This window comes from Bos indicus, chromosome 9, assembly GCF_029378745.1.
Source record: "Bos indicus isolate NIAB-ARS_2022 breed Sahiwal x Tharparkar chromosome 9, NIAB-ARS_B.indTharparkar_mat_pri_1.0, whole genome shotgun sequence".
NCBI lineage: Eukaryota > Metazoa > Chordata > Mammalia > Artiodactyla > Bovidae > Bos > Bos indicus.
Genome location: NC_091768.1, coordinates 97,096,491 through 97,121,727, shown reverse-complemented (window position 1 = coordinate 97,121,727; position 25,237 = coordinate 97,096,491). Strand labels below are relative to the sequence as shown.

The 25,237-nt window shown below is 46.2% G+C and overlaps 2 protein-coding genes across 5 annotated transcripts in view; one reads left to right on the top strand and one right to left on the bottom strand.

Moving 5' to 3' along the window:
• MAP3K4 (mitogen-activated protein kinase kinase kinase 4) overlaps positions 1 to 16,943 on the bottom strand; it is a 149,253-nt gene extending 132,310 nt beyond the window's left edge. For all 4 annotated transcript variants that reach the window (XM_070795605.1, XM_070795606.1, XM_070795607.1 and 1 more), the window contains exons 1-2: positions 16,748 to 16,943; positions 10,229 to 10,367 (exon numbers count right to left, since the gene is read on the bottom strand). In XM_070795605.1, the coding sequence (XP_070651706.1) occupies positions 10,229 to 10,367; positions 16,748 to 16,928 (320 nt within the window). In that variant the 5' untranslated portion in view covers positions 16,929 to 16,943. The remainder of the gene's footprint in view (positions 1 to 10,228; positions 10,368 to 16,747) is intronic.
• A 7,256-nt stretch (positions 16,944 to 24,199) lies between these two features.
• The window catches only part of PLG (plasminogen), a 47,700-nt gene continuing 46,662 nt past the window's right edge, over positions 24,200 to 25,237 (top strand). Inside the window, exon 1 of the mRNA XM_070796489.1 lies at positions 24,200 to 24,357. Within this exon, the coding sequence (XP_070652590.1) occupies positions 24,309 to 24,357 (49 nt within the window). The 5' untranslated portion in view covers positions 24,200 to 24,308. The remainder of the gene's footprint in view (positions 24,358 to 25,237) is intronic.

The following is a 25,237-nucleotide window of genomic DNA, read 5'->3' as shown; positions in this document are numbered from 1 at the left end:
CCTAGTGGGCTACCGTCCGTGGGGTTGCAAGAGTCAGACACGACTGAAGGGCTAACTATACTATCAAAAAGGCTGGACGACATTGAAAGGCTTAACGGCAAGTATACTTAAGAGTCTGGGCTTTCTGTCTTCCTGAGGGTTTCTTTTTTCTCTTGCTTAATAAAGTATTTAATGTATTGTTATACTATTTTTTTCCTTCTGGTTTGTCCTATAAGATGTCTCCCTTTCTTGTAAAACATCAGAGTCAGGCAGGATCCCAGCAATCAGACCTGTCCCTGTTCCTAACAGGGAGAAATGATACCCAGGAAGGGAGTAAACTCCTTGTCTAATGACACAAATCTGACCAAGGTCAGGACTGGGACTAGAAGCCAGGTTCACTGGTGTGACATCTCCAGTTCTTCATCCAGTAATTTCAGCAGGGCTGTCATTCAAAACACAGCAACAACAAAAATCCACATAGAAAACTCACTGAAAATGTATGGCTGACTCCTAATTATGATCTGAACACTACGCTCATCCCCTTTATACATATTTATCGCTGCCTATTAGGTGCCAGGCAAACTGCTGACATGAGAATGAATAATGAGGAAGGCAAACACAGTCCTTGTTCCAAGGAGCTTACGGTTGAGTGAGGAAGACAGAAAATTAAACATGCAATTAAAACGAAGTCCAACGGTGTTCCTGTAAGGCAAGCATGGGGCACAGCGGGAGCGAGACAGAGTGACTGATACAGTGTGTGCAGACAAAAGAACACAGTATTGTAAGTCAGCTATACTTCAGTAAAAATTGGAAAAAACGATTTAGATAGCATGTGTGGGGTCAACAGTCAGGTGATGGGAGGTACCCAGACTTCGGGGGTCATCAGTGAAGACAGATGTCAAACTATCATGCTGTACTCCTGAAACGTGCATAACAGAAACGTGTGTGTGAGAGAGGGAAAGAGAGAGCGGCCCGTGTGTGTGTGTGTGTAAGGGCAGCAGGCGAAGGAAAAACCTTACTCCAAGCAGACACTGCTTTCCCCTCTGACTGCTGTGTCTCCATCCTTCCCGTCTCCTGAGCTAGGACACGGCTCGTCACCCTTGACCTCTCCGGCTCCTTCACCTCTCACACCCGATCACGCATCCCTTTCCGGCCCTCTGATGCTTATGATCCTCGAGGCTGCCTCCCCTCTCCATTCCTAACACCCTCTTGTCCAGCTCACCCCGACTCCTGGTGGAGTCTCACAGCGCTTCTGCCTGGATTCAGCCTTGCCCTCTTCAGTTCTCTTTCTCTGCCGATTGACCTGCCTAAAAAGCAACTCTGACCATGTGAGTCCTCTGCTGAAAACCCGTCAAAGCCCGTGGCTCCTCATGGGCTAAATGAAATTGAAAGTCAATCAGTCGTGTCCGACTCTTTGCAACCCCATGGACTCTACTGTCCATGGAATTCTCCAGGCCAGAATACTAGAGTGGGTAGCCTTTCCCTTCTCCAGGGGGTCTTCCCAACCCAGGGATCAGACCCAGGTCTCCCACATTGCAGGTCGATTCTTTCCCAGCTGAGCCACAAGGGAAGCCCCCATGGACTAAGGGTAAAGTTCAAATTCACCAACAGGACCCCAAAGCCTCCGTGAGCTGGCCCAGCCTGCGTTTCCAGTGTCTTCCCTTGCCTCTGCAGTCCATGCAAAAGTGAAAGTGAAGTCACTCAGTCGTGTCTGACTCTGTGACCCCATGGACTATAGCTTACCAGGCTCCTCTGTCCACGGGGTTTTCCTGGCAAGAATACTGGAGTGGGTTGCCATTTTCTTCTCCAGAGGATCTTCCCCACCCAGGGATCGAACCCGGGTCTCCTGCATTGCAGTCAGACACCGTCTGAGCCACCAGGGGAGTCACAGTCCATGGGGTCACGAAGAGTCAGACACGACCGAGCATCTGGACAGCCCTTGCCTCTGCCTCTCCCCCACTGTACACGCCCACAGCTCCTGCTTCCCGGGAGTGCAGCAGGCTCTCTAAGGTATCTTGTTGTCCTGCAGGTGTCTCTGTGACAGTCACCCCGCTGCATGCCCTTCCCCCTTGCTGGGGCGCCTCTCTTCTGACTGCCTTCAGGCATTCTCTCATAGGAAGCCTTCCCCAGGGCTCCTCTGCACACCCCTTGAGTGACCGAAGCTTCTCCTAGTGCGCATGGTCCCTGAGTGTGCGCCCTCCCAGGCTAAGCGGCTTCAGTCGTGTCTGACTGCGCGCGACCCTATAGATTGTATCCCGCCAGGCTCCTCTGTCCACGGGATTCTCCAGGCAAGAATACTGGAGTGGGTTGCCATGCCCTCTTCCGGGGGATGTTCCCGACCCGTGTCCTTACCTCTCCTGCAATGGCAGGTGGGTTCTTTATCACTAGTGCCACCTGGGAAGACCCACGGGACCTCGGGCACCTCCTAAAAGTTACATACATGCTCCATGTTAAATTATAAGCATTTGTCTATGGCTCTGTTCCCCTTCCCAGCAGGTGACAAGCATTGCTTCACTCATCTTTGCAAGCTTAGCACCTTGCACAGTCCTAATCCATAACAAGACGTCAATGCATGCTTGTTTAATGACAGAGCAGTCATTGCAGAACTTACACCGGGTAATTCTCAACCCAGCAATTGAAAGTGGCATTATTATATGTGGAAATAAAATACCGGGGTTCTGCTTTCCCACCAAAGTGGACTCCCCAAAAAGAATAATTGAGCTGAGCTTCCTGAAAATTACTGGTTTGGGTTTTGACCGATAACACTAATATCTAAACGTCCCTGTATTTTCAAAATGCAATGGTCCACACCGTTTGGTTCCTAAAGCAATATAAAATCGTTACATCTTCTGGTGACTTATTTTAAGTGTTACAAAATACCACAGCACTAGTCCTGAGTCATAGGACTAGTTTGTTTCTAGAATAGTCTGGGGTAAACGCACTGGGAGGAGACCAGCACCTGGGCAGGGTTCTGCGGATGGCATGGCCTGGTGAGGTCACCATTCAAAATACCAGATTACCACAATGGCACGCATTTACCTTCAAATACCTCTGCTCCTTTCTCCTGAAATATTGGCCTATCTTCAAAATTAGTCACTATTTTGCAAACACGGATGGGAGATTTAAGGAGGTATTTGAAAGGAGAGAAGCCTCAGGAGTGTTGGGATAGAAAAGAGAGGTGAGCCAGATTTTATCAACGATTACCACCTATGGATAACCTACCTGCCTGCAGGCAAGCTCAGTTGTGCCTGACTCTCTGCAACCCCACGGACTGTAGCCCAACAGGCTCCTCTTGTCCATGGAACTTTCCGTTCAAGAATACTGGAGTGGGTGGCCGTTTGCTCCTCCAGGGGATCTTCCCAACCCAGGGATCAAACACCCTGTCTCTTGCATCTCCTGCACTGGCTGGCAGATTCTTTACCACTGGCGCCACCTATAAATGAAAACGGACTGTACTTCTCTAATTGCTTATAATCCTAACTCTGAACTTCAGATTACAAACTACTGTGACAAAGTTTGTGGAGTCTTTCTTTCATTTTTTTTTTTTTTTTTTTTGAGGGTGGGGAAAGGAAAGCAAGCATTTTGTCATGAAAACCACCAACCAGCCCATCCCTACAAATGCAAACATATATCCCACTTCTCTTAATATAGCACACGGGCTTTAGTTTTAGCGCAGAGAGTGTTGGGAGGATTTCTTTCCCAGTTGTGTTTATTTATAATATGGGTGTGGAGTAAAATATCAGATCACAACAGGTTATATACTTCCATGCAAGCCTTTCCTTTCTGCCCAGAGCTATTTCTACATTCCTTCTTAACCTCAAATGTAAAAAGTGTATCTTGCCAAATTGTGATAAATTGTTACCTGCGTGGCAAAGAACTTGCTAACTAGAAGTAGCTCCAGTCTTCCCAAAGTACATCCTTTATGTAACAAAGTGAATCTACTTTTTGTACATGTGCAACCTTGAAAAAAATAAAAGAGGGGGGCTCAGCAAAACAGCTGGATTATTCCCCCAAAAGCTTGAACATACGTTTAGAGACATTTTTAAAATGAAATTTTGCTCTTAAAAAAAATGAAATGGTATAGTTTGATGCAGAAGTCATCTAAAAATAGGCGTTTGGTAAAAAAGCTTTCTGCCCATAACACTAGGGCTGTGTGCCTGTGTGTACATGCCTGTGTGCTGTGCTGCATGGGCGAAAAATGGTAACTCAGGCGCTAAGAGTCGGACACGACTGAGCGACTTCACTTTTCCCTTTCATGCATTGGAGAAGGAAATGGCAACCCACTCCAGTGTTCTTGCCTGGAGAATCCCAGGAACAGGGGAGCCTGGTGGGCTGCCGTCTATGGGGTCACACAGAATCGGACACAACTGAAGGGACTTAGCAGCAGCAGGCTCAAAAAAAAAATTTTTTTTGTTTTTAATTAAAAAAAAAGGCCTTTGGTAAAGTTCTTCCACAAAACCTAAAATCTTAATGTTTGTTGAAATGCTTTGCAGAACTTATATACACAGTAAAATAATCATTTTGTTTCATAAATGTGAAACTTCAGAAAGTATGCAAAATGTAATCAAAATGAATCTGAACTTCTATATTCAGAATAAAAGCATTTAAAAATATTTTGTGAAACCGTATATGTATTTTCTTGCACCTACTGATTGTCTTGTGCTTTGGACCTAACTGTGATTTCTGGGTTTTCCCTTGCTGTTTTTTTCCTACCTACCTAGAGTCTTTCTTGGTGGTGGGATGGTCCTTTTGTTTTAAGGACAGGAGGTGAACACCAAGGTAAACACTTGTGTTGTCATAATAGTGTGAGGTGAGTGAGTGAAGAGGCATTTCCAGTGGAATTTTAACTATCATGAACTTATTTCTTAGTTACTTTGGCCTAGATTATTAAATAACAAACATAACTATTTCATGTGATTTTGTTAGTATATTTCTTACAAACAAAATACACAAATAACTAAAGGGTAAAAGACGGAGGGGTTATGGATATACCACTGTAGGTATCATTGCCATGTGACTGGAAACTCTACTTGCCTCGCAGAAAGAATAAACTGTGATGACCCATAACGTGCCTCCCCCGTTTACTTAGTCCTGTATCTGTGAATCAACTTCCTTCCTGAAATAATGGCTAGAATGTCATCACCAGAAGCAAGTGTAAATGTATCTCTTAGATTTAACTCTTCACTTTCGCAATCTGGAAAACAGAAATAAACTGCACTTATTTATCCTCAAACTATTAGGCAATGACTATTCAACCCATTAAGGTAAAAGACTGGGAATAATATGAAATTTTAACAGGTCTGGATTCCTAACAAGTAAGAAGGTAAATGAAACTTTGAGGTAGTTTCAACACGTGACATTGAACCCTCTCTCTTACTGACTAGAAAAAAAAATTGGTGATGGAAGCCAATTGGTTTCTACCTAATACTCCATAATGACCTCTATGGGAAATGAATCTAAAAAAGAGGAGATACATGTATACCTGACTGACTTAGCGGCATAGCAGGAACTAACACAACATTGTAAACCACTTATCCTACAATACAAATTAAAAACGAAACAAAAAAGAAGTGGTTTCATTAAGACATGAACGAAATTATAATTTCCTGTTATCTGATCTATGGGCTTTTCTGGTGGCTCAGATGGTAAAGAATCCGCCTGCAATGCAGGAGACCTGGATTTGATCCCTGAGTTGGAAGATCCCCTGGAGGAGCGCATGGCCACCCACTCCAGTATTCTTGCCTGGAGAATCCCCACAGACAGAGGAGCCTGGCGGGCTGCAGTCCATGGGGTCAATGACATTCGTGTATTAGAAATACCGACACACTTCGTTGCCTATCCCGTAGATACTGATCAGTATGTTGATCCAGGTATAAGAAATCTTTCACCTACTTTGTAGGTTTCACAAAGTAAGACACGCTTTGAATACAGACCAGTCCAATAAAATTCTTCCCTTTGGGAAACGTATTTCTGAGATATCTGATAGTACGTATAATTTTAATAATTGCTCATACGCATACTTAAGGTCACAGAAAGTTCTGATATTCGAAACATACTGATAGTTATATTGACCCAAACAGGCAAAGTGGTCAATAGCAAATCGTTCGTGGAAGGAGTGCCTCAAATCTCTCTAATCGGGAGCACAGAAGCTCAGTGGCAGTTTTTATGCAACAAAGAGAATTTGCTGTCTTCAATTCTCTTACCAAAATGGGGTAGAAGGCCAACTCATTGTCAAATACATTTTAAAAAGCCATTTTTATTTATGAGCAAAACGTTCCCTTTAATAACGCAGGGGGAAAATGTGTCAAAATAGAGGTATTAAAACAAAAATCTACAAAGAAACAGGAGTGAGCACACATTGGGAGAAAATCTTGACAATATTACCATCAAAAAGTCATGTGGAGGAGTGGTCTAGCGAAGATAAAAGCAGCACAAATGATGTCTCAGTAAGCAGTCCCGGCGGGCAGCGTCACGGGTGTGATGATAAAAGAAGGAAAGAACAAGCATGCGAGGGCGTCAGGGGAGCAGAGCAAGGTAATCACTCATGAACGGCTTCAAAGAAAGCGAACAGGAGACTTTCTAAAGACACGGGAAGCGGAAAAACAAGCTATTACAATTTGTTACCCCTTCTAATTCTAATGAAAATGTCTTTCTGTAGACATTTCATTAAAAAAAAAAAAAAAGTCTTTTTCTGTAGAGAAGAGGTGTATCCGAAGCAGAGCTGGAAGATGAGAAGGAAGCGGAGGAAATAAATTATGACTGGGGAAAAAGACTTAGTCAAGATGGGGTGGCCTCTGACTTGACTCCTCACAAAGCCTCTTTTAAATGGCTGGGGGCAACGTGATGCTAATTAGTACAACACGAAAAATAATTAGAGATATATCAGATTCCAAAACCAAACTAGCACAAAGGGAGACAGAAGTTAGGGTCAATACGACCCAGCAAACTGGCCGTATCTTAGGTGGATGTCCTTTCTCAATATCAAAAGCCGATTATAGAGCAACCAGGGGCTTTCCCGGTGGTCCAGTGGTTATGAAGCTGCCTTGCAATGCAGGGGACACATGTTCAATCCACAGTTGGGGAAGATCCTACATGCTGCGGACCAGCCAAGCCCGGGCACCACAACTACTGAAGCTCCGAAGCTCCAGGGCCCAGGCACCACCAGGAAGAGCAGCCCCCGCGGGCTGCAACTCGAGAAAGCCCGAGCACAGCAGTCAAGACCCAGCACAGCCAGAGATAAAGAACTAATGTATCTTTAAAAACCTAACATATTTAAAAAATAAGGAAAGTTGGTGAATCGCTTCAGCATTGGCTCAGTCTGTTCTTTTCTACATAGCTCACATTTCTCGAATAACATAACGTGATGAGCTTAGCTACACTAACTCAGTGACACAGTGGAGGATGTGGAGAGCTAGATTCAGGGCAGCTTGCACACAGGACAGTTGAACTACTAGTTTAAAATGAATGGGCTTTTAACAACCATTTGCAGAATTAATAGAAACGGCCTCTTGATTAAGGGATGCTCTTGATTAAGGATTCGCTCAGTTGTGTCCGACTCTTTGCGACCCTGTGGATTGTAGCCCACCAGGCTCCTCCGTCCATGGGATTCTCCAGGCAAGAGTACTGGAGTGGGTTGCCATTTCCTTCTCCAAGGATTCGTAATAATGAACCAGGGCTTTGTCTTCCTTCCCTGGACCATACCTGGAGACATGGTAGGGTCTTCTCTAAGATGTCCCATTTTCTTGGGTTGCTGAGGGACTTGGGAAGTCCTGAAGCACCAGGAGATGCTGGATCTGGGAACAGGGGCGCTGGCTGCAGAAATCTGGAGGACTGTCATCTAATGGAGGGGGGGGAGTGCTGACCAGGCCAGCGTAAGTGATTGTCATTGAAATCACTTGTTGATCACCTTGAAATCACTTGTTGATCAGTAGGGCGCTGTAACTGATTAAATGCCCACTTTTCTAAATCCAGTTTTGTATACTTGTTTCTGGGCGTCCCCGGTAGCTCAGTGGGCTACTTATCTACTTATCAGTGAAGGAGAAATGAGTTCAATCCCTGGGTCAGGAAGATTCCGTTGAGAAGGAAATGGCAACCCACGCCAGTATCCTTGCCTGGGAAATCCCATGGATAGAGGAGCCTGGCGGGCTACAGTCCACGGGGTCGCAGAAGAGCTGGAGACGACTTAGTGACTAAACAACATACTTGTTTCTACTTTGTAAGAAAGACGAACAACAACTACCAGTAATCTATTCAAAAGAGAAATCTCCAAGGTCTGACCTTCTGGGAATTCAGCTCCAGTCTTCACCATTTATCAGCACTTAAATTGACAGTCTCTGATAAGGACAACTTAATGCTTGACCAGCAGTATAAATTGTTACTTTCAGTCTTTTGTTTATATGTAACCACAAAAAGTACACAATGTTTTTGTTCTCGTGGCTTATTTCATAGATCTATATAATCCACTTTTTTAAATTAAAAGATGTCTCAGTGATGGGCAGAAAAAAGAAACTTAGTACAATGTGTAATACAACTTTTTCTTATAAAGCTATCCATACACACACACATACATACATATATATGTCATACAGGTCAAATTACTAAATGGGATAGAACTTTTAGAAATTGGATATTTTTTCTGATTAATAAGCACATTAGCTAGTTTTAGACTATTAATTTTACTGTACTTATATCAATTTGAAAGTGAAAGTAAAAGGGTTATTCACTCAAGTCATGCCTAGCTCTTTGCAACATCATGGACTGTAGTCCACCACACTCCTCTGTCCATGGAATTCTCCAGGCAAGAATACTGGCATGGGTTACCATTTCCTTCTCCAGGGGATTATCTCACCTGTAGTTGTACATAACATGAAGCATACAGAGCACGTGAATACTCATAGCTAAGGGCATATAAATGCCCTTTTAACCTGCAATCAATATACCCTATGGTAAGCTACTTCTTGCCATTTAAATCAGAGTTAATAACAAAAATGTTTTGCATGGCTTTCAAAATAGATGGGTAAAAAATAGAAAGTGTGGCAGATTTTATTTTCTTGGGCTCCAAAATCACTGCAGATGGTGACCGCAGTCATGAAATTAAAAGCTCCTTGCTCCTTGGAAGTTATGGCAAAGCTATGGCAAACCTCCTAGACAGCATATTAAAAAGCAAAGATATTGCTTTGCTGACAAAGGTCCGTCTAGTCAAAGCTATGAGCCCTGGTGGCTCAGAGGGTAAAGCACCTGCCTGAAACGCAGGAGATCCAGGTTCGATCCCTGGGTCAGAAGATCCTCTGGAGAAGGAAGTGGCAGCCCACTCCAGTACTGTATGTTGGATGTGAGAGTTGGACCATAAAGAAGGCTGAGGGCCGAAGAATTGATGCTTTCAAAATGTGGTGCTAGAGAAGACTCTCGAGAGTCCCTTAGACAGCAAGGAGAGCAAACCAGTTCATCCTAAAGGAAACCAACTCTGAATATTCATTGGAAGGACTGATGCTAAAGCTGAAGCTCCAATACTTTGGCCACCTGATGCAAAGAGCCAACTCACTGGAAAACATCCTGATGCTGGGAAAGATTGAGGGCAGGAGGAGAAGGGGGGAGCAGAGGATGAGATGGTTGGATGGCATCATTGACTCAATGGACATTAGTTTGAGCAAACTCGGGAAGACGGTGAAGGACAGGGAATCCTGGCATGGTGCAGTCCATAGAGTCGCAAAGAGTTGGACACGATTGAGGGACAACAATATGTCTTTCTAGGAACACAGGTACAGCATAAAACAGGTAAAATTTGTAGCAGGAAGATGACATGCCCACAGTGGGCATGTTATGGCAGAACTGATGATATTGGTTTTTCCTGGCTGTAAAATGTCTCTGCACGGAAATACAGGTATTGGAGCTCTTTGCCCATCTCTTCCCACCCAGGCCGCCACAGTCTCTTCACACGCCCTCAGCAAAGGGGAGACGTAGGGGCTGCCCTCCTCCGAAACATGGCCTACTCTGGTCAGTTTCGAAACTGGACTTCAGGGTCTGGAGCACCAGGGCCAAGCATCAGCGCTCCTGGAAAGGGAAAAACCCACTCACTGAAAATTCCATTCCTCCGCGTTCACAGATTGTCAACCCAGCCACCCGGTTGTGTTCCGACGCTGAGCCAGCTGCTGGGCCGAGGGACCTGACCTGCTCCCCACCTCCACCCCCGGGAGGGCGGGCCACGCGCCGGCAGACCCGAGCCAAGCTTGGAGGAGGAGGGGTCCCCTACCTTGGCTCCGCGCATCCTTCCCCGGGGCGGGTCCCGGCTCCCGCCGCGCGGGCACTGGCTGCGAGGCCGCCGCCGCCGCGGCCCTGTGACTTTGCCGGAATGCAGGCAGCTGCCGACTTGGCCAGCATCTCCAGTTTTCCTATCAGAGGCATAAATCGTCCATAGCAATTGGCCAGGCGCCCGCACCAGCTCCCATCCCCGCCTTGGAATCCTCTCCCTTGCAGCCCAAGCCTGCAGCCTGAGAAGGGAATGAGCTGGGCTGGTGGAGCCACTGAGCAGAAAACCTGCGACAGGTTTGGTGGACCTGGGGACCCCCACCTGGGGGCGCGGGCGGCAGCCCCCGCGGCTGAAAAGGCCGGGGTCTGCCGTCCCCTACCGGCCGCTGTTGGTCGGAGTCCGCTTCTGTTTGGCTCCGAAGTGTTTTCCGGCCGAGTAGAGCGCTTCAAAGGCCCGGCTGAGAAGAAAGGTTGTTTGCGATTCTGTGGCTTGGAGTGAAGTCTGAACTGCGTCAGAGCTACTGCCCCCGAGGCGCTGAGATCGCCCAAGGGGAGGCAGTTTCGGCTGGGATCGCCCAAGGGGAGACAGTTTCGGTGTTTCTGGAAACTCCAAGCTCTTGCAGGAAGCCCACGTTCCACATTTAAGCGTGTAACATAATCTGTTTTTATCTCCTATGGCTTGCCCGTCTCTCCAGATAAGCAAGACTCTGCAGAACTGGGCTCAAAAAGGAGCTTTGAGAAGAAGAAAGACTTCGATGCCCTGAGTCCTTGCCTGCCCTAGTGTTGATTGCAACAAAAGCTGACCCCCTTAAAGGCCTTTATGGATTAATAATGAAGAGAGACCAGAAAGAGAAGCTTTCATTCAATTTCATTTATTGGAGCACCAACACACCCTCTGCTGGTTTGGGGACATACAAGGGAAAGGCAATGTGCAGTGCGTGTCCTGGAGTTTACCCTCTGCCTGGCGATGTTCATTCTAAAAACAGAAAGCAAACAGAACTCTGCACAATTAAGCAGCAAGCTCAGCACAAGAAACTGAAATGTGCAAACCCAGGCAGATGGCCTCTGGGCAGCACTGCAGAGATAAGCAGCAACGCCCCTCACCCCCCCACCCGGCCCCAACCCCACCAGGTCCAGGCAACACATTTCTGCTCTTTCTACCAGCGCTTGGCTTGGCCTCAGTGCTGGGACTTCCAGGGTGATCACAGTTCCGCAAAAGCAATAGGTGCTCAGTAAATGCTCATTCTGAGCGTTGGAGTGAATGACTGTGGCAATGATGGTAAGCTGGAGGGCTGAAGGGCTTGGCCCTGGCATTCGATACCCCATCCAGCCTCACCAGTTGTGTGACCCTGGGTCAGTTAACTGAACCTCTCTGTCTGTGTCAGTAAAATGTGAACGATAACACATTCCTCTTAGGGTCAGGAGGGGGAGTAAATGAAATAATCCATGTCCAGTGCTAGGGGCTCCCCCGGAGGGCTCAGCGGTAAAGAATCTGCCTGCCAATGCAGGAGATGCTGGTTCAATCCCTGGGCTGGGAAGATCCCCTGGAGAAGGAAATGGCAACCCGCTCCAGTATCCTTGCCTGGGAAATCCCACGGACAGAGGAGCCTGGTGGGCTACAGTGCAAGGGGTTGCAAAGAATTGGACACACTGAGCGACTGAGCATGCCCAGGGCCTCCATGCAACCATTTCTCAATCCAGTGTAGCTAATACCATTGTTGCGGCCACTGCTGTTGCTTCTTCCAGAAGAAGTCTGCAAGGCAGTGGTTAAAAGCAGTCACTTGGGACCCAGATACTTAGGATTCTTTCCGTTGGCATAACTTTGGGCAGGTGAGTTTCAATGTCCTGACCTGTAAGACGGTGATAATAATAATAAAGGAAAAGCTCCTAATCATAGCATCATTTACTGTACTTCATCCATCGTGGTGTTTGTGCTCAGCAGAGAACGGACAAGTCTACAGAAAATGGTAGTTGGAAGTGAAAAGTTGCTCCTAAGGTCATAATGTCTGTCTCTTATTTCACTTGTCCACTCCTTTGCTCATCAGCAGATCCGTTCTTAGTGAACTGTCCGCCCATGTCTGAACCCGGTGCTTCCTTCCCAAGAAGGCGTGACTGACGGCAGCCCTTGGTTTCAGACAGAGCAGGTTTCCTGCAATGTCTGATGTGCAGTAATTTCCACAGAAGGGCCCCCAGGACTTTTCATGAGATTACTGCTAAGTTTGGCCTGGGCAGGTGGAAAGGTGTCTTGAGGATCCAAATGCAATAACCCTGTAGCTCCCATAGTTATTTAGATGGTAGGACTTGGTTTTGTAAAGTAGGTCAAATAAAGCTGAACGATGTTTGCAGTAATCCCTCACTCCACAGGTGACAGGGGGAGGACTCTGGAAGGAACTGGGGTACAGAACCCCGCAGGGGGCTTGCGGTGACATATAGGGTAGCTGTCCCTTACCCACGGAGCCTTTCCCAACTATCAACTGTCCTTTAGTTGCTAAGTCATCTTTGACTCTTTTGCGACCCCATGGACAGTAGCTTGAAAGCCTCCTCTGTCCATGAGATTTCCCAGGCAAGAATACTGGAGTGGGTTGAAGAAGCCATTTCCTTCTTCAGGGAGTCTTCTGGACCCAGGGATCAAACCCTCATCTCCCGCTTGGCAGGTGGATTTTTTACTATCGAGTCCCCAGGGAAGCCCATGCAAATAGGTTCATTTAAAAAAAGAAAGAAAGAAAAAACTGATCACTGGAGAGTTCAAAGTGTGTTTTGTGTCATCTTCTCAGAACGGAATGTCACCAACCCCACGGGGCTCATGAGGGGGCCGTCCCACACGGTCATTACCTGCGTCTTGTCCCTTTACCACCCTCACACTTAGGACATAATTCACCCATTTCCAGGCAAAGTTTATATACTTGTCTCCCATCTTCTGCCTAAACTCTCCAGACATCAAACAAACAACTTCTTTATGATACTTGAACCCAAAATCAATATATCCATCCCACTCATTGAACTAGGAGGCTTCCCCGATGGTTTCCACTGAGATAAGAGTCCACCGAGTCTTAACCTAGCAGATTTCTTTTTCTCTCACTAATGTGATACGATACATGGATTTGAAAGGCATCAAGCTAGAAGAAAGTCCTGGGAAGTATTCCAAATCTTACAGCTCATACATAAAAGTAATTTCATGGTGGCCTCCCTAAATTTTACAACAATCCTTAAAAGCTGTCTTTCATTACCAATAATAAGTTATGAACTTGAAAGTTTTTAAATCTACCGACAAAAAAATGCTCGAGAAAGAATGAATGATTTTTCTATTCTCTCATAAAATGTGATGTTACAAAACCATTGTTAAATGGAGATTCAGTCAAAGAACACTCATGTTGGGGCAAAAGCATTACAGAGGTGGGTCAGGAATTTGTTGAATAAAACGTGCTATTTTCCTGTGTGCTGTGCTCAGTCACCCAGTCGTGTCCAGCTCTTTGTGACCCCATGGACTGTAGCGCACCAGGCTCCTCTGTGGACTTCTTCAGGCAGGAATCCTGGAGTGGGTTGCCATTTCCTCCTCCAGGGGGTCTTCCTGACCCAGGGATTGAACCCTTGTCGTCTGCACCTCCTGGAGTGGCAGGCAGATTATCAGTGTGCCACCTGGGGTCTGTATATATTTAGTGAGACTGGTGGGCAGAGTGGATTTTGTCTGGAGCCTTGGCCATTGAGATTTGGCTGCATAGGGTGTTGTGACCCATATGTTCTTACCTGCTGGGACACACAAGCACATCTCACTTGAATTCTCAGAAGCATATGTGACTGCTGACCACTCCCACCGTCAACAAAGTCTCACTCTCCTTGGTTTCCCAGCACCCCACCATTACTGCTCTCTAGCTGACTGTTCATCCCCTCAAAAGACCTCCCTTGGGCACTCCCTCGCACCGTACACAAACATAAACTCAAAATGGCTTAACGACTTACACGTAAGACCCGACACCGTAAAGCTCCTAGAAGAGAACACGGGCCAAACTTTCTCTGACACGTCACAGCAATGTTTTCTTAGGTCAGTCTCCCAAGGCAAAGGGAGCAAAAGCAAAAGTAAACAAATGGGATCTAATTAAACTTTACAGCTTTTGCACAGCAAAGTAAACCATAAACAAAATGAAGATAACCTACGGATGGGGAGAAAATACTTGCAATTTCCAAAACATACAAGCAGCTCGTACAATTCAATACCAACAACAGCAACAAAGAGAAATAAAAAAACGAACGACCCAATCAAAAAATGAGCAGAAGACCTAAACAGACATTTTCTCCCAAGAAGACACACAGGTGGCCAATAAGCATATGAAAAGATGCTCACATCACTAATTGTTAGAGAAATACAGGTCAAAACCACAAAGAGGAACCACCTTACATGGGTCAAAATAGCCATTCTTAAAAAAATCTACAAACAATAAATGCTGGAGAGGGTGTGGAGAAAAGGGAACCCTACTACACTGTTGCTGCTGCTGCTGCTAAGCCACTTCAGTCGTGTCCGACTCTGTGCGACCCCATAGACGGCAGCCCACCAGGCTCCCCCGTCCCTGGGATTCTCCAGGCAAGAACACTGGAGTGGGTTGCTATTTCCTTCTCCAATGCATGAAAGTGAAAAGTGAAAGTGAAGTTGCTCAATCGAGTCTGACTCTCAGCGACCCCATGGACTGCAGCCTACCAGGCTCCTCCATCCATGGGATTTTCCAGGCAAAAGTACTGGAGTGGGGTGCCATTGCCTTCTCCGACTACACTGTTGAGGAGATGTAAATTCTCCAGCCACAATGGAGAAGAGTATTTTATTCCTTAAAAATAAATTTTTAAAAAGTTTTTCCTTAAAAAAAATAGGAATAAAATTGCTATATGACCCAGCAATCCCACTACTGTGCATATACTGGGATAAAACTCGAATTCAAAAAGATACTTGCACCTCTATGTTCATAGCAGCACTGTTTACAATAGCCGGGATATGGAAGCAACCCAGATGTCTATCAGCAGCTGAATGGATAACGAAGATGTGGAAAATACCTTGTTCCATCCCAGGTCCTCTTTTCTTCTCCCGGGGTGACCTAATCCACTTCCCTTGTTTCAGTGTTATATACTCGATTCTGTATCTCCAGCCCACACCGCTTCCCTGGGCAAACATTTCCTGCAAAAAGGCAGGTAGTAAATATTTTATAGGCCTCTAGCCAGCATACAGCTTCAGTCGCATCTACTCATTGTCATACACATGCAGCCAGTGGCCAGTAGTAAATGAACAGGCTGGGCTGTGTGCCCGTAAAATTTTATTTACAAAACCAGGAAGCTGCCCCATGGCCTATGGTTTGCCAAAGCCTGCTCTAGACCCAAATATCCAATTGCCTTCTGGGCAACTGCAACGGGGGACTTTCATAAGCTCCCAGAGGTAACATGTTTCCAAGCAAGCCCATCTCATTCTTTGCTGGGTTCCTTCTCGATGAAGACATCCCTCTCTACCAAGATAGACACCCTGGCACCAGCCTTGATTTCAGCCCCCAGATCCAATCAGTCACAAAACCTTGTCAGTTCTACTTTCTAACCACCTCCCCGATCCCATGCCCTTTCTGTTTCGCCCTGCCCATGCCCTGTCTGCTTTCGGACTTTGTTAATCTGTCACCTCCTTCCTTTCTGGGCTTCCCTTGAGACTCAGCTGGTAAAGAATCCGCCCGCATTGCCGCAGACCTGGGTTGGATTCCTGGGTCGGGGAGATCCCCTGGAGAAAGGAAGGGCTACCGACTCCAGTATTCTGGCCTGGAGAATTCCATGGACTGTAAAGTCTGTGGGGTGGCAAAGAGTCAGACACGACTGTGCGACTTTCCGTCTCAGTTTCCTTCCTTCTCTGCTGACCACACTTGAGGCAGGAGGATGAGGACACTCCTTCAATTTAAGACCCTTCAAGGGTCCCTGTCGTTCTTGCTGGGGTGTAGATGCGATTCCGGCTCATCTCCGTTTTCTGATTTCCAGCCTGAAGGGCTTTGCATCTCTTGGATGGGACCCTTGCCTCTGCGACTTTGCCCGTTCATTTTCTCTGCTCAGAACAGGCTTCTCCTGTTTCTCACCCCTCCCGCTCATCCTCTAGAGTCGGGGTCGCTTCCCGGGAAGCGGGGTCTCGCTCCTCCCGCCGCCGAGCGTCCTTCCCGCTGCGGGCCGGCCTCGCAGTCCCAGCCGCGGACGCGCACCGCCCCCTCCCGGTCAGGTGGGGAATCGCGGGGGGCCGGGAGGGCTTCCCCGTGTCCCTGGCGCTCCGCACCGCGCCGGCCGCCCTGCAGACCCTGCAGCGGCGAGGACTGAAGGCCGCGGCCCAGATCAGGGCTCACTTTCCTCGAAACTCTGCCCCCCACTTCCTACCCGCCGCCTCCCAGCTCCACGCGTCCCTCAGGGACCTTTCGGGGCGCCTCTACCGCAGGGTGGGTCTGGCGGGGATGCGCAGATGAGGAAGGGGTGGTTTATTGGGGTCCAGGCGAGCTGCTGGGGCCTCTGTTGGTGGGTGGCTCACCTGCATGCAGCGATGATGGTCTCCCTGAGCACCCGGGAGGCCCGAGCCGGCCTGAGTGCCGACGGCTCTGGATTGCAGGGCGACGTGTGTGTGGCGGCTGTTGAGCCAGAGGCATCAGTGAGGCTTGAATAATGTCTGGGCTGGAGGCGGGGCGCGTGGAGGCAGGGAGAGGGCCTGTCATCTCAGTCACCCTTCTTGTGAGCCCACAGAAATCAGTCAAAGGTGGGGTTAGGCTCCCCACTTTAGAAATATAAGTTGAGATTCTCCCCTGAGCAAGTTTCTGTACTTTGGGAGTTCTCTAATATTATGGAAGTATTTACATCATCCTGGGTCCTCTTAAATATATATCCAAATATGTACTGACATGTTCAAATATGTACATATATATACAGATACATACACACATGTCCAAATATATACACACATATCCAAATATGTACAGATATGCTCAAATACATAATACATATCCAAATATGTACATAAATGTCCAAATATATACACACATATCCAAATATGTCCAGATATGCCCAAATACATAACACATATCCAAATATGTACTGTTGCTGCTGCTGCTAAGTCACTTCAGTCGTGTCCGACTCTGTGCGACCCCATAGACGGCAGCCCACCAGGCTCCCCCATCCCTGGGATTCTCCAGGCAAGAACACTGGAGTGGGTTGCCGTTTCCTTCTCCAATGCATGAAAGTGAAAAGTGAAAGTGAAGTCGCTCAGTCGTGTCTGACCCTCAGCGACCCTATGGACTGCAGCCTTCCAGGCTCCTCCATCCATGGGATTTTCCAGGCAAGAGTACTGGAGTGGGGTGCCATTGCCTTCTCCGTCAAATATGTACATACATGTCCAAATATATACACACATATCCAAATATGTACACACATATCCAAATATGAGAGATTTCCCAGATGGCTCAGAGGGTAACGAATCTGCTCACAATGCAGAAGGCTTAGGAGACACAGGTTCAATTCCTGGGTTGGGAAGATCCCCTGGAGAAGGAGGTACCAATTCTCTCCAGTACTCCTTGTCTGAAAAATCCCATGCACAGGGGAGCCTGGGGGCTACGGTCTATGCAGTCGCAAAGAGTTGGACATGACTGAGTGACTAAGTACATGATATCCAAATATATACACACATATCCAAATAATGTACTATGTCCAAATGTATACACATATACCAAATACAAACATATATCTAAACATACAGATGTATCTCTAAGTATACTGAAATATATACATATATTTAAATATATAAAATATAGGCATAAACTTTTTTATCTTTTACTTTGAAATAATTATAAACACACAAGAAGTTACGAAAATATTACTGAAAGATCCAGCATAACCATCTCCGAGCCGCCCAGTCTCCCCCAGAGGTAACATCTTCTTAACTCTAGTTTATTATCAATACCAGGAATTGCCTGGTATTGATAGTCCACAGAAGTTGCTCAGATTTCACCAGCTTTTATGCACCCTCATTTTTTTTTTCTTAAAAGACTTTAATGTTTTCGGCTTGTCTCGTCTCTTCAAATACTGTGAAAAGGGACTTTTGTTGTAATTACCTTAGTGAATGATGAGTTTTAGAGATGGAGAGGATGACCTGTTTTCTCTCTGCTTGCTTTGATTTTTGGGTGCCTCTCCTGCTGACTCAGAGTGGGTTGGTTAATTATCTGGGAGTTACTATCTTCTCTGTTGATATTTTTTGCAAGCACATAACAAGTCTAATGAGGAGATGTCCAGTGAAGACACTTTAAAAAAAAAAAACAACAGATAAACATGTTGGTTTCCGTAAGGACAATCAATTAAGAAATACCACCTTGCTGACCGCTGAATTTGTCACTCAGGTCTTGCTTAGAAAGTGCTCCTGGGCAGGTTACATTTTAACTCCCGTGCTCGCTGAGCAGCCCTGCTATCTCTTCACCAGAGCTCAGGGCTGATAAGCATCTAATTTCATGGTCCCAGAGACTAAGAAACAAAAGCCAGCAAACAGGAGGAAAAGGTCGAATAAAGAAAGGACCCCCACCTTCAGATGAATGATAACATGATTCCTAGGTGGTATACCCTAATAAACTCACACTGTGAAAGCATTCTGCAAATTGGCCTCAAATGCAAAAATAAACTTACTATGAACCCTTGCAAGACCATCCCCAAGAAAAAGAAATGCAAAAAGGCAAAATGATTGTCTGAGGAAGTCTTACAAATAGCTGTGAATAGAAGAGAAGCAAAAGGCAAAGGAGAAAAGGAAAGATATACCTATTTGAATGCACAGTTTCAAAGAACAGCAAGGAGAGATAAAGCCTTCTTCGGTGATCAATGCAAAGAAATAGAGGAAAACAATAGAATGGGAAAGACTAGAGATCTCTTCAAGAAAATTAGAGACACTAAGGGAACATTTCATGCAAAGATGGGCACAATAAAGGACAGAAATGGTATGGACCTAACAGAAGCAGAAGATATTAAGAAGAGGTGGCAAAAATACACAGAAGAACTATACAAAAAAGATCTTCATGACCCAGATAATCACGATGGTGTGATCACTCACCTAGAGCCAGACATCCTGGAATGCAAAGTCAAGTGGGCCTTAGGAAGCATCACTACAAACAAAGCTAGTGGAGGTGATGGAATTCCAGTTGAGCTATTTCAAATCCTAAAAGATGATGCTGTGAAAGTGCTGCACTCAATATGCCAGCATATTTGGAAAACTCAGCAGTGGCCACAGGACTGGAAAAGGTCAGTTTTCATTCCAATCCCTAAGAAAGGCAATGCTAAAGAATGCTCAAACTACTGCACCATTGCACTCTTTGTACATGCTAGCAAAGTAATGCTCAAAATTTTCCAAGCAAGGCTTCAATGGTACATGAACGGTGAACTTTCAGATGTTCAAGCTGAATTTAGAAAAGGCAAAGGAACCAGTGATCAAATTGCCAACATCCACCGGATCATCGAAAAAGCAAGAGAGTTCCAGAAAAACATCTACTTCTGTCTTATTGACTATGCCAAAGCCTTTGACTGTGTGGATCACAACAAACAGTGGAAAATTCTGAAAGAGATGGGAATACCAGACCACCTGACCTGCCTCCTGAGAAATCTGTAGCAGGTCAGGAAGCAACAGTTAGAACTGGACATGGAACAACAGACTGGTTCCAAATAGGAAAAGGAGTACGTCAAGGCTGTATATTGTCCCCCTGCTTATTTAACTTCTATGCAGAGTCCATCATGAGAAACGCTGGGCTGGAAGAAGCACAAGCTGGAATCAAGATTGCCAGGAGAAATATCAATAACCTCAGATATGCAGATCACACCACCCTTATGGCAGAAAGCAAAGAAGAACTAAAGAGCCTCTTAATGAAATGAAAGAAGAGAGTGAAAAAGTTGGCTTAAAACTACTCAACATTCAGAAAACTAAGATCATGGCATCTGGTCCCATCACTTCATGGCAAATAGATGGGGAAACAATGGAAACAGTGACAGATTTCATTTTTTGGGCTCTAAAATCACTGCAGATGGTGACTACAGCCATGAAATTAAAAGTAACTTGCTCCTAGGAAGAAAAGTTATGACCAACCTAGACAGCATATTAAAGAGCAGAGATATTACTTTGTCAGCAAAGGTCCATCTGGTCAAGGCCATTGTTTTGCCAGTAGTCGTGTATGGATGTGAGAGTTGGACTATAAAGAAAGTTGAGCATTGAAGAACTGATGCTTTTGAACTGCCGTTGAAGAAGACTCTCGAGAGTCCTTTGGACTGCAAGGAGATCCAATCAGTCCATCCTAAAGGAGTTCAGTCCTGAGTATTCATTGGAAGGACTGATGTTGAAGCTGAAATTCCAATCCTTTGGCCACCTGATGCCAAGAACTGACTCATTTGAAAAGACCCTGATGCTGGGAAAGATTGAAGGCAGGAGGAGAAGGGGATGACAGAGGATGAGATAGTTGGAAGGCATCACCGACTCAATGGACATGAGTTTGAGTAAACTCCAGGAGTTGGTGATGGACAGGAAGGCCTGGCGTGCTGCAGTCCACGGGGTTGCAAAGAGTCGGACATGACTGAGCGACTGAACTGAACTGATGAACCCTTGAAGTGATGAAGGCATACTTTGGGCCCTTAATGAAAGTGAAAGAAAGTGAAGTTGCTCAGTTGTATCTGACTCTTTGTGAGCCCATGGGCTATAGCCTCCCAGTCTCCTCCATCCATGGATTTTCCAGGCAAGATTAGTGGAATGGATTGCCAGTTCCTTCTCCAGGAGATCTTCCTAACCCAGGGATTGAACTCGGGTTTCCCGCGTTGCCGGGAGATTCTTTACCATCTGAGCCACCAGGGAATCCCTTCATAGATGAATTAATTTTCTGCCTTTTTGTTTTAAAATGACATGGTCTTGGGGGAGGGGAATGCAGAGATGTCCATGATAAAGAAATGACATGGTAGAGTAAGAATTAACACAACATTGTAAATTAGCTATATTTCTATAAGATAATTTTTTAAACAATTTTTAAAAGAAATGAGCTACCTTACAGTTCCCAGAGGGCAGAGCCTGGGCTGAGAGGAGCTGAGCCAGGGCTGGAGGAAGCTGGGGAGTCTGTGGGGAAAGGAAACAGGTGCCACATCAGGCTGGCAGCGTGAGGTCCGTGCCATCTCCCCTGGGCAGATGTCACCCGGCCACAACTTCCACCTCAAGCAGGTGGATGCAGGTGAAAACAAAGGGGCTTCTACCCCACTCCCCTTGTGAACTTGCCCTTTCCTTGTGTTCAAGGTACTTTCGAGGAATTCATCATTTTAATGCCGGGAGGGGAGGATAACTCTTCTCTTCCTATGAGAACCTGAGTGGATCTTGCTTGCGGGCCCCACGCTGGGCAGAGCCTGTTTCTTACTTGGTATCCTTAGTGCTCCCCCACCCCCACAAACACACAAGTGTAGCAGTGGTCTTCACACATCTTGGGTACAAAAGTTTACTGGAGTTCCTTTAGGTGTAGACTGGGGAGGGTAGAGACTGTGATTTGAAGAGAGATAGAGACCTTTTGCTCAATTCTAGAAGAATCTAGGCCTTCCCAGGTGGCACTAGTGGTAAAGAAGGTGCCTCTCATTGCAGGAGACACAAGAGACATGGGTTCAATCCCCGACGGGCATGGCAACCCTCTCCAGTATTCTTGCCTGGAGAATCCCATGGACAGAGGAGCCTGAAGGGTCCATAGCGTCTCAAAGAGTCCGACACAACTAAAGCAACTTAGTACAGAAGAATCTAACACCTACTGTGTGGTCAGTACATACTGAATGAATTGAACTCCATGATAATAGACATCTCAGAATTTATTTGACCTGCTATACTGTACTGAGATGATCTTTTTCTTTATCTCTTCCCTCAGCTTTTGCCATTCTTTCAAATAGAAAATGACCGATGGAGAGTTAATTGTCTTTACCATCTTGGGCAAAAGCATGGTCCAGCATTCCTCCCAGAGAGTCGGTGTGGGATTTCCACACACAATCTAGGGGAGTCCTTCTCTTTGTGCCTGCCCTGTGCCTGTGAAGCTGAGCCCCGAGGGACCGAGCCATAAGGGGGGCCTGCATCCAGCCACACCATCTACACCTCAGCAACACATGCCTCTTTCCTCTTCTTTGTCCACTGCAGGGAATGAGGCCAATAGCCTCTGCTTCGTGTTTGCCCGTGTTCTTACAGTGCTGCTGTATTGCGATGGTGACAAAGAACCCGTAGTCAGAAGGACATGGAGGGCAACCTCATTCAGACAATAACAGTTGTAGAACCAAATGTATTCGTGCAGCTAACAAGAGTTGAAAGGGGGCAAAAAGCATACCACCACCATCCACAGCAGGAAAAAAAGCAGGAAATGGACATTTATGCCTTTCAGTAGACTGTGTCCATTGGCTTCATCCCTTGTGAGCCAAGTGACCTTGGAAAGTTAAACTTGCTCAGCCTGTCGCCCTAAGTGGGGATGATAGTAATATCGCTTGTGTTTTTAATATAATTTTTTTGTTTATTGTTGGCTGTGCCGGGTCTCTGTTGCTGTGCATGTTTCTGTCTAGTTGCAGCAAGCGGGGTCTACTCTCCAGGGGCAGTGCATGGGCGTCTCGTTGCCGTGGCTTCTTGTGTGCAGCACAGGCTCTAGGGCACGTGGACTTCGGTAGTTACAGCTCCCGGGCTCTGGAGCACAGGCTCAGCAGTGTCACACGGGCTTAGTTGCTCCGTGGCGTGTGGGATCTTCCCGGACCAGGGATCGAACCCACGTCTCCTGCATTGGCAGGCGTGTAACCAGGAAGGGTTAATTCCAGATTTACATTGGATCTGCTTCTGTGATCCAATGTAAATTTGGAATTAACCCTTTCTGGTTACACGCCTGCCAATGTGTGCAACCTTTTTTGTTATTGTAACCATCCATAATGGCCTGCCTCAGGGAGATAACCTGAGCCACCCACCTGCAAAGGACTGTAAGGAATTGAGAGACAGAGGAAAGGGATGAGAGGATGAGGTGGCTGGATGGCATCACCGACTCGATGGACGTGAGTTTGAGCAAGCTCCAGGAGTTGGTGATGGACAGGGAGGCCTGGCGTGCGGCAGTCCATGGGGTTGTAAAGAGTCAGACACGACTGAGCGAATGAACTGAACTGCACAGAGGATGAGATGTTTGGATGGCATCACTGACTCCATGGACTTGAGTCTGAGCAGACTCCGGGAGTTGCTGATGGACAGGGAAGCCTGGCGTGCTGCAGTCCATGGGGTCGCAAAGAGTCAGACAGGACTGAGCGACTGAACTGAATCAAAGGAAGTAAAATGAACACATTCTCCTGCTTGAGGCTTGCCATTCTAGGGGACATTTGCAAGGACTGAATAGTCTTTCTACCTTGCTTCCTCACCTCTCTGGAGGTGATCCGTCATTTATGGACCCATCTTTTATGGATCTGGCAACCAGGCCTGACAAGACGGCTGTTCTGAGGTGCTAGCTTGCCATCTTCTCAGTCAGCCCGGCCCCCCTGATTAAAGTCTTTTCCTTGCCTCAACCCCTCATCTCTCTGATTCATTGGCCTGTCGTGCGGCTGGCAGAGCAAGCCTGAACTCAGTAACAGGTGAACTCCCTACCACTGAGCCACCAGGGAAGCCCCAGTATTGCTGTATTGAAGCTTGAATGAAACTATGCAGGAGGTCTGGCATAGGAAAGTTCTCAGCACATGTTAGCTATTGTCGTAATTTTTGTTTTACCCAAAATAAAGTGAAAGAAGGAAGAGGGAAGGAAAGAAGAGTAAGTGGCAAAGATGGGCTGGGGGCTGCGTTGTGCAGGGAGGCAGAGCAGCCTGGGGCAGCCGGGTGGGGGTGGGCAGTCTCCACCACTTCCCAGCATCTATTGCAGACTCCGCTGTCAACATTTTGTAAGATCCTCCCGTCCAGGTAATGTTTGAACCCTCAGAGCACAGCGGCAGTGGGCCTCTGGGAAAATTATTAACTCTGTGTGATTATCTTGTTTGTGGGCGCGTTTCCTCTCGTGTAAGTCAATAACATCTTGGGATTGGGACACAGTGTTCTCGGGACGCTGCCGGCCAGTCCCAAAATGGAACATAAGGCGGTGGTGTTCCTACTTCTCTTATTTCTGAAATCAGGTAAGGCTTAAAGATTTATTTTTCATTTGAATCAATATTTTTTTTTCCTAGCTATATGTTAAAAATAAAGCCATCATAGTTTTAAGGGCAACTTGCCGAATTTAGCTTTTGATTCTCAGATTCCCAGTTCAACATCTAAGATGGAGGAATCCTTCAAGAAATAAGGTTCGTTTCCCTTATGTGAATACTGGAGACAAGCAGACAGAGAAAATAATGAATGACGCTCTCAATATAAAAGATGGAGCCCAAGTGACGGTTATTTTAGTTGAAAAAAATAGCCCAGAGTGCTAACAGCTCCAGAAGTTGTTGGTCTCTTTGCCTGGTTCTCAGTTTGGTTAAGCTACACCATTTTTGTTAAGGTTTCATATTCTCCTGACTTTTAAACGTGAACAATGAAATATCTCTGACCACAATCTGACCAGTGTGGTTGTGTTGACCTATTGCCTACATTTCAGCTTGCTTCTTATGCTGGAGAAACCACAGGCGGTGCTTATTCAGGCAATGTGCATACAGTAATTCAACAAATCTCTATTGAGTGCCTGAGGTAGAGTGGTACCTTTTTATCCATCCATACACATGTGTGTCCTTTAGCATCAACAGCTTATTTAGCTGATCTGATGGGTATTGTAGTAGACTTATCCCCGTTTTATAGATGAGGAAATCTGTAGTTAGGTAAAGCACATTATTTGCCTATTGACCAAACTCCCAAAGCCAGGAAGTGAAGAAACCGGGACTTCAGTCAGGGTTTTCCGAGAAGGAATCCGATGGTTCTCACTTTTTCAACTTTGTTTAAACCTTCTTTAAAATATTCTAAGCATGCCTTTGTGGAGAAGGAAATGGCAACCCACTCCAGTGTTCTTGCCTGGAGAATCCCAGGGAC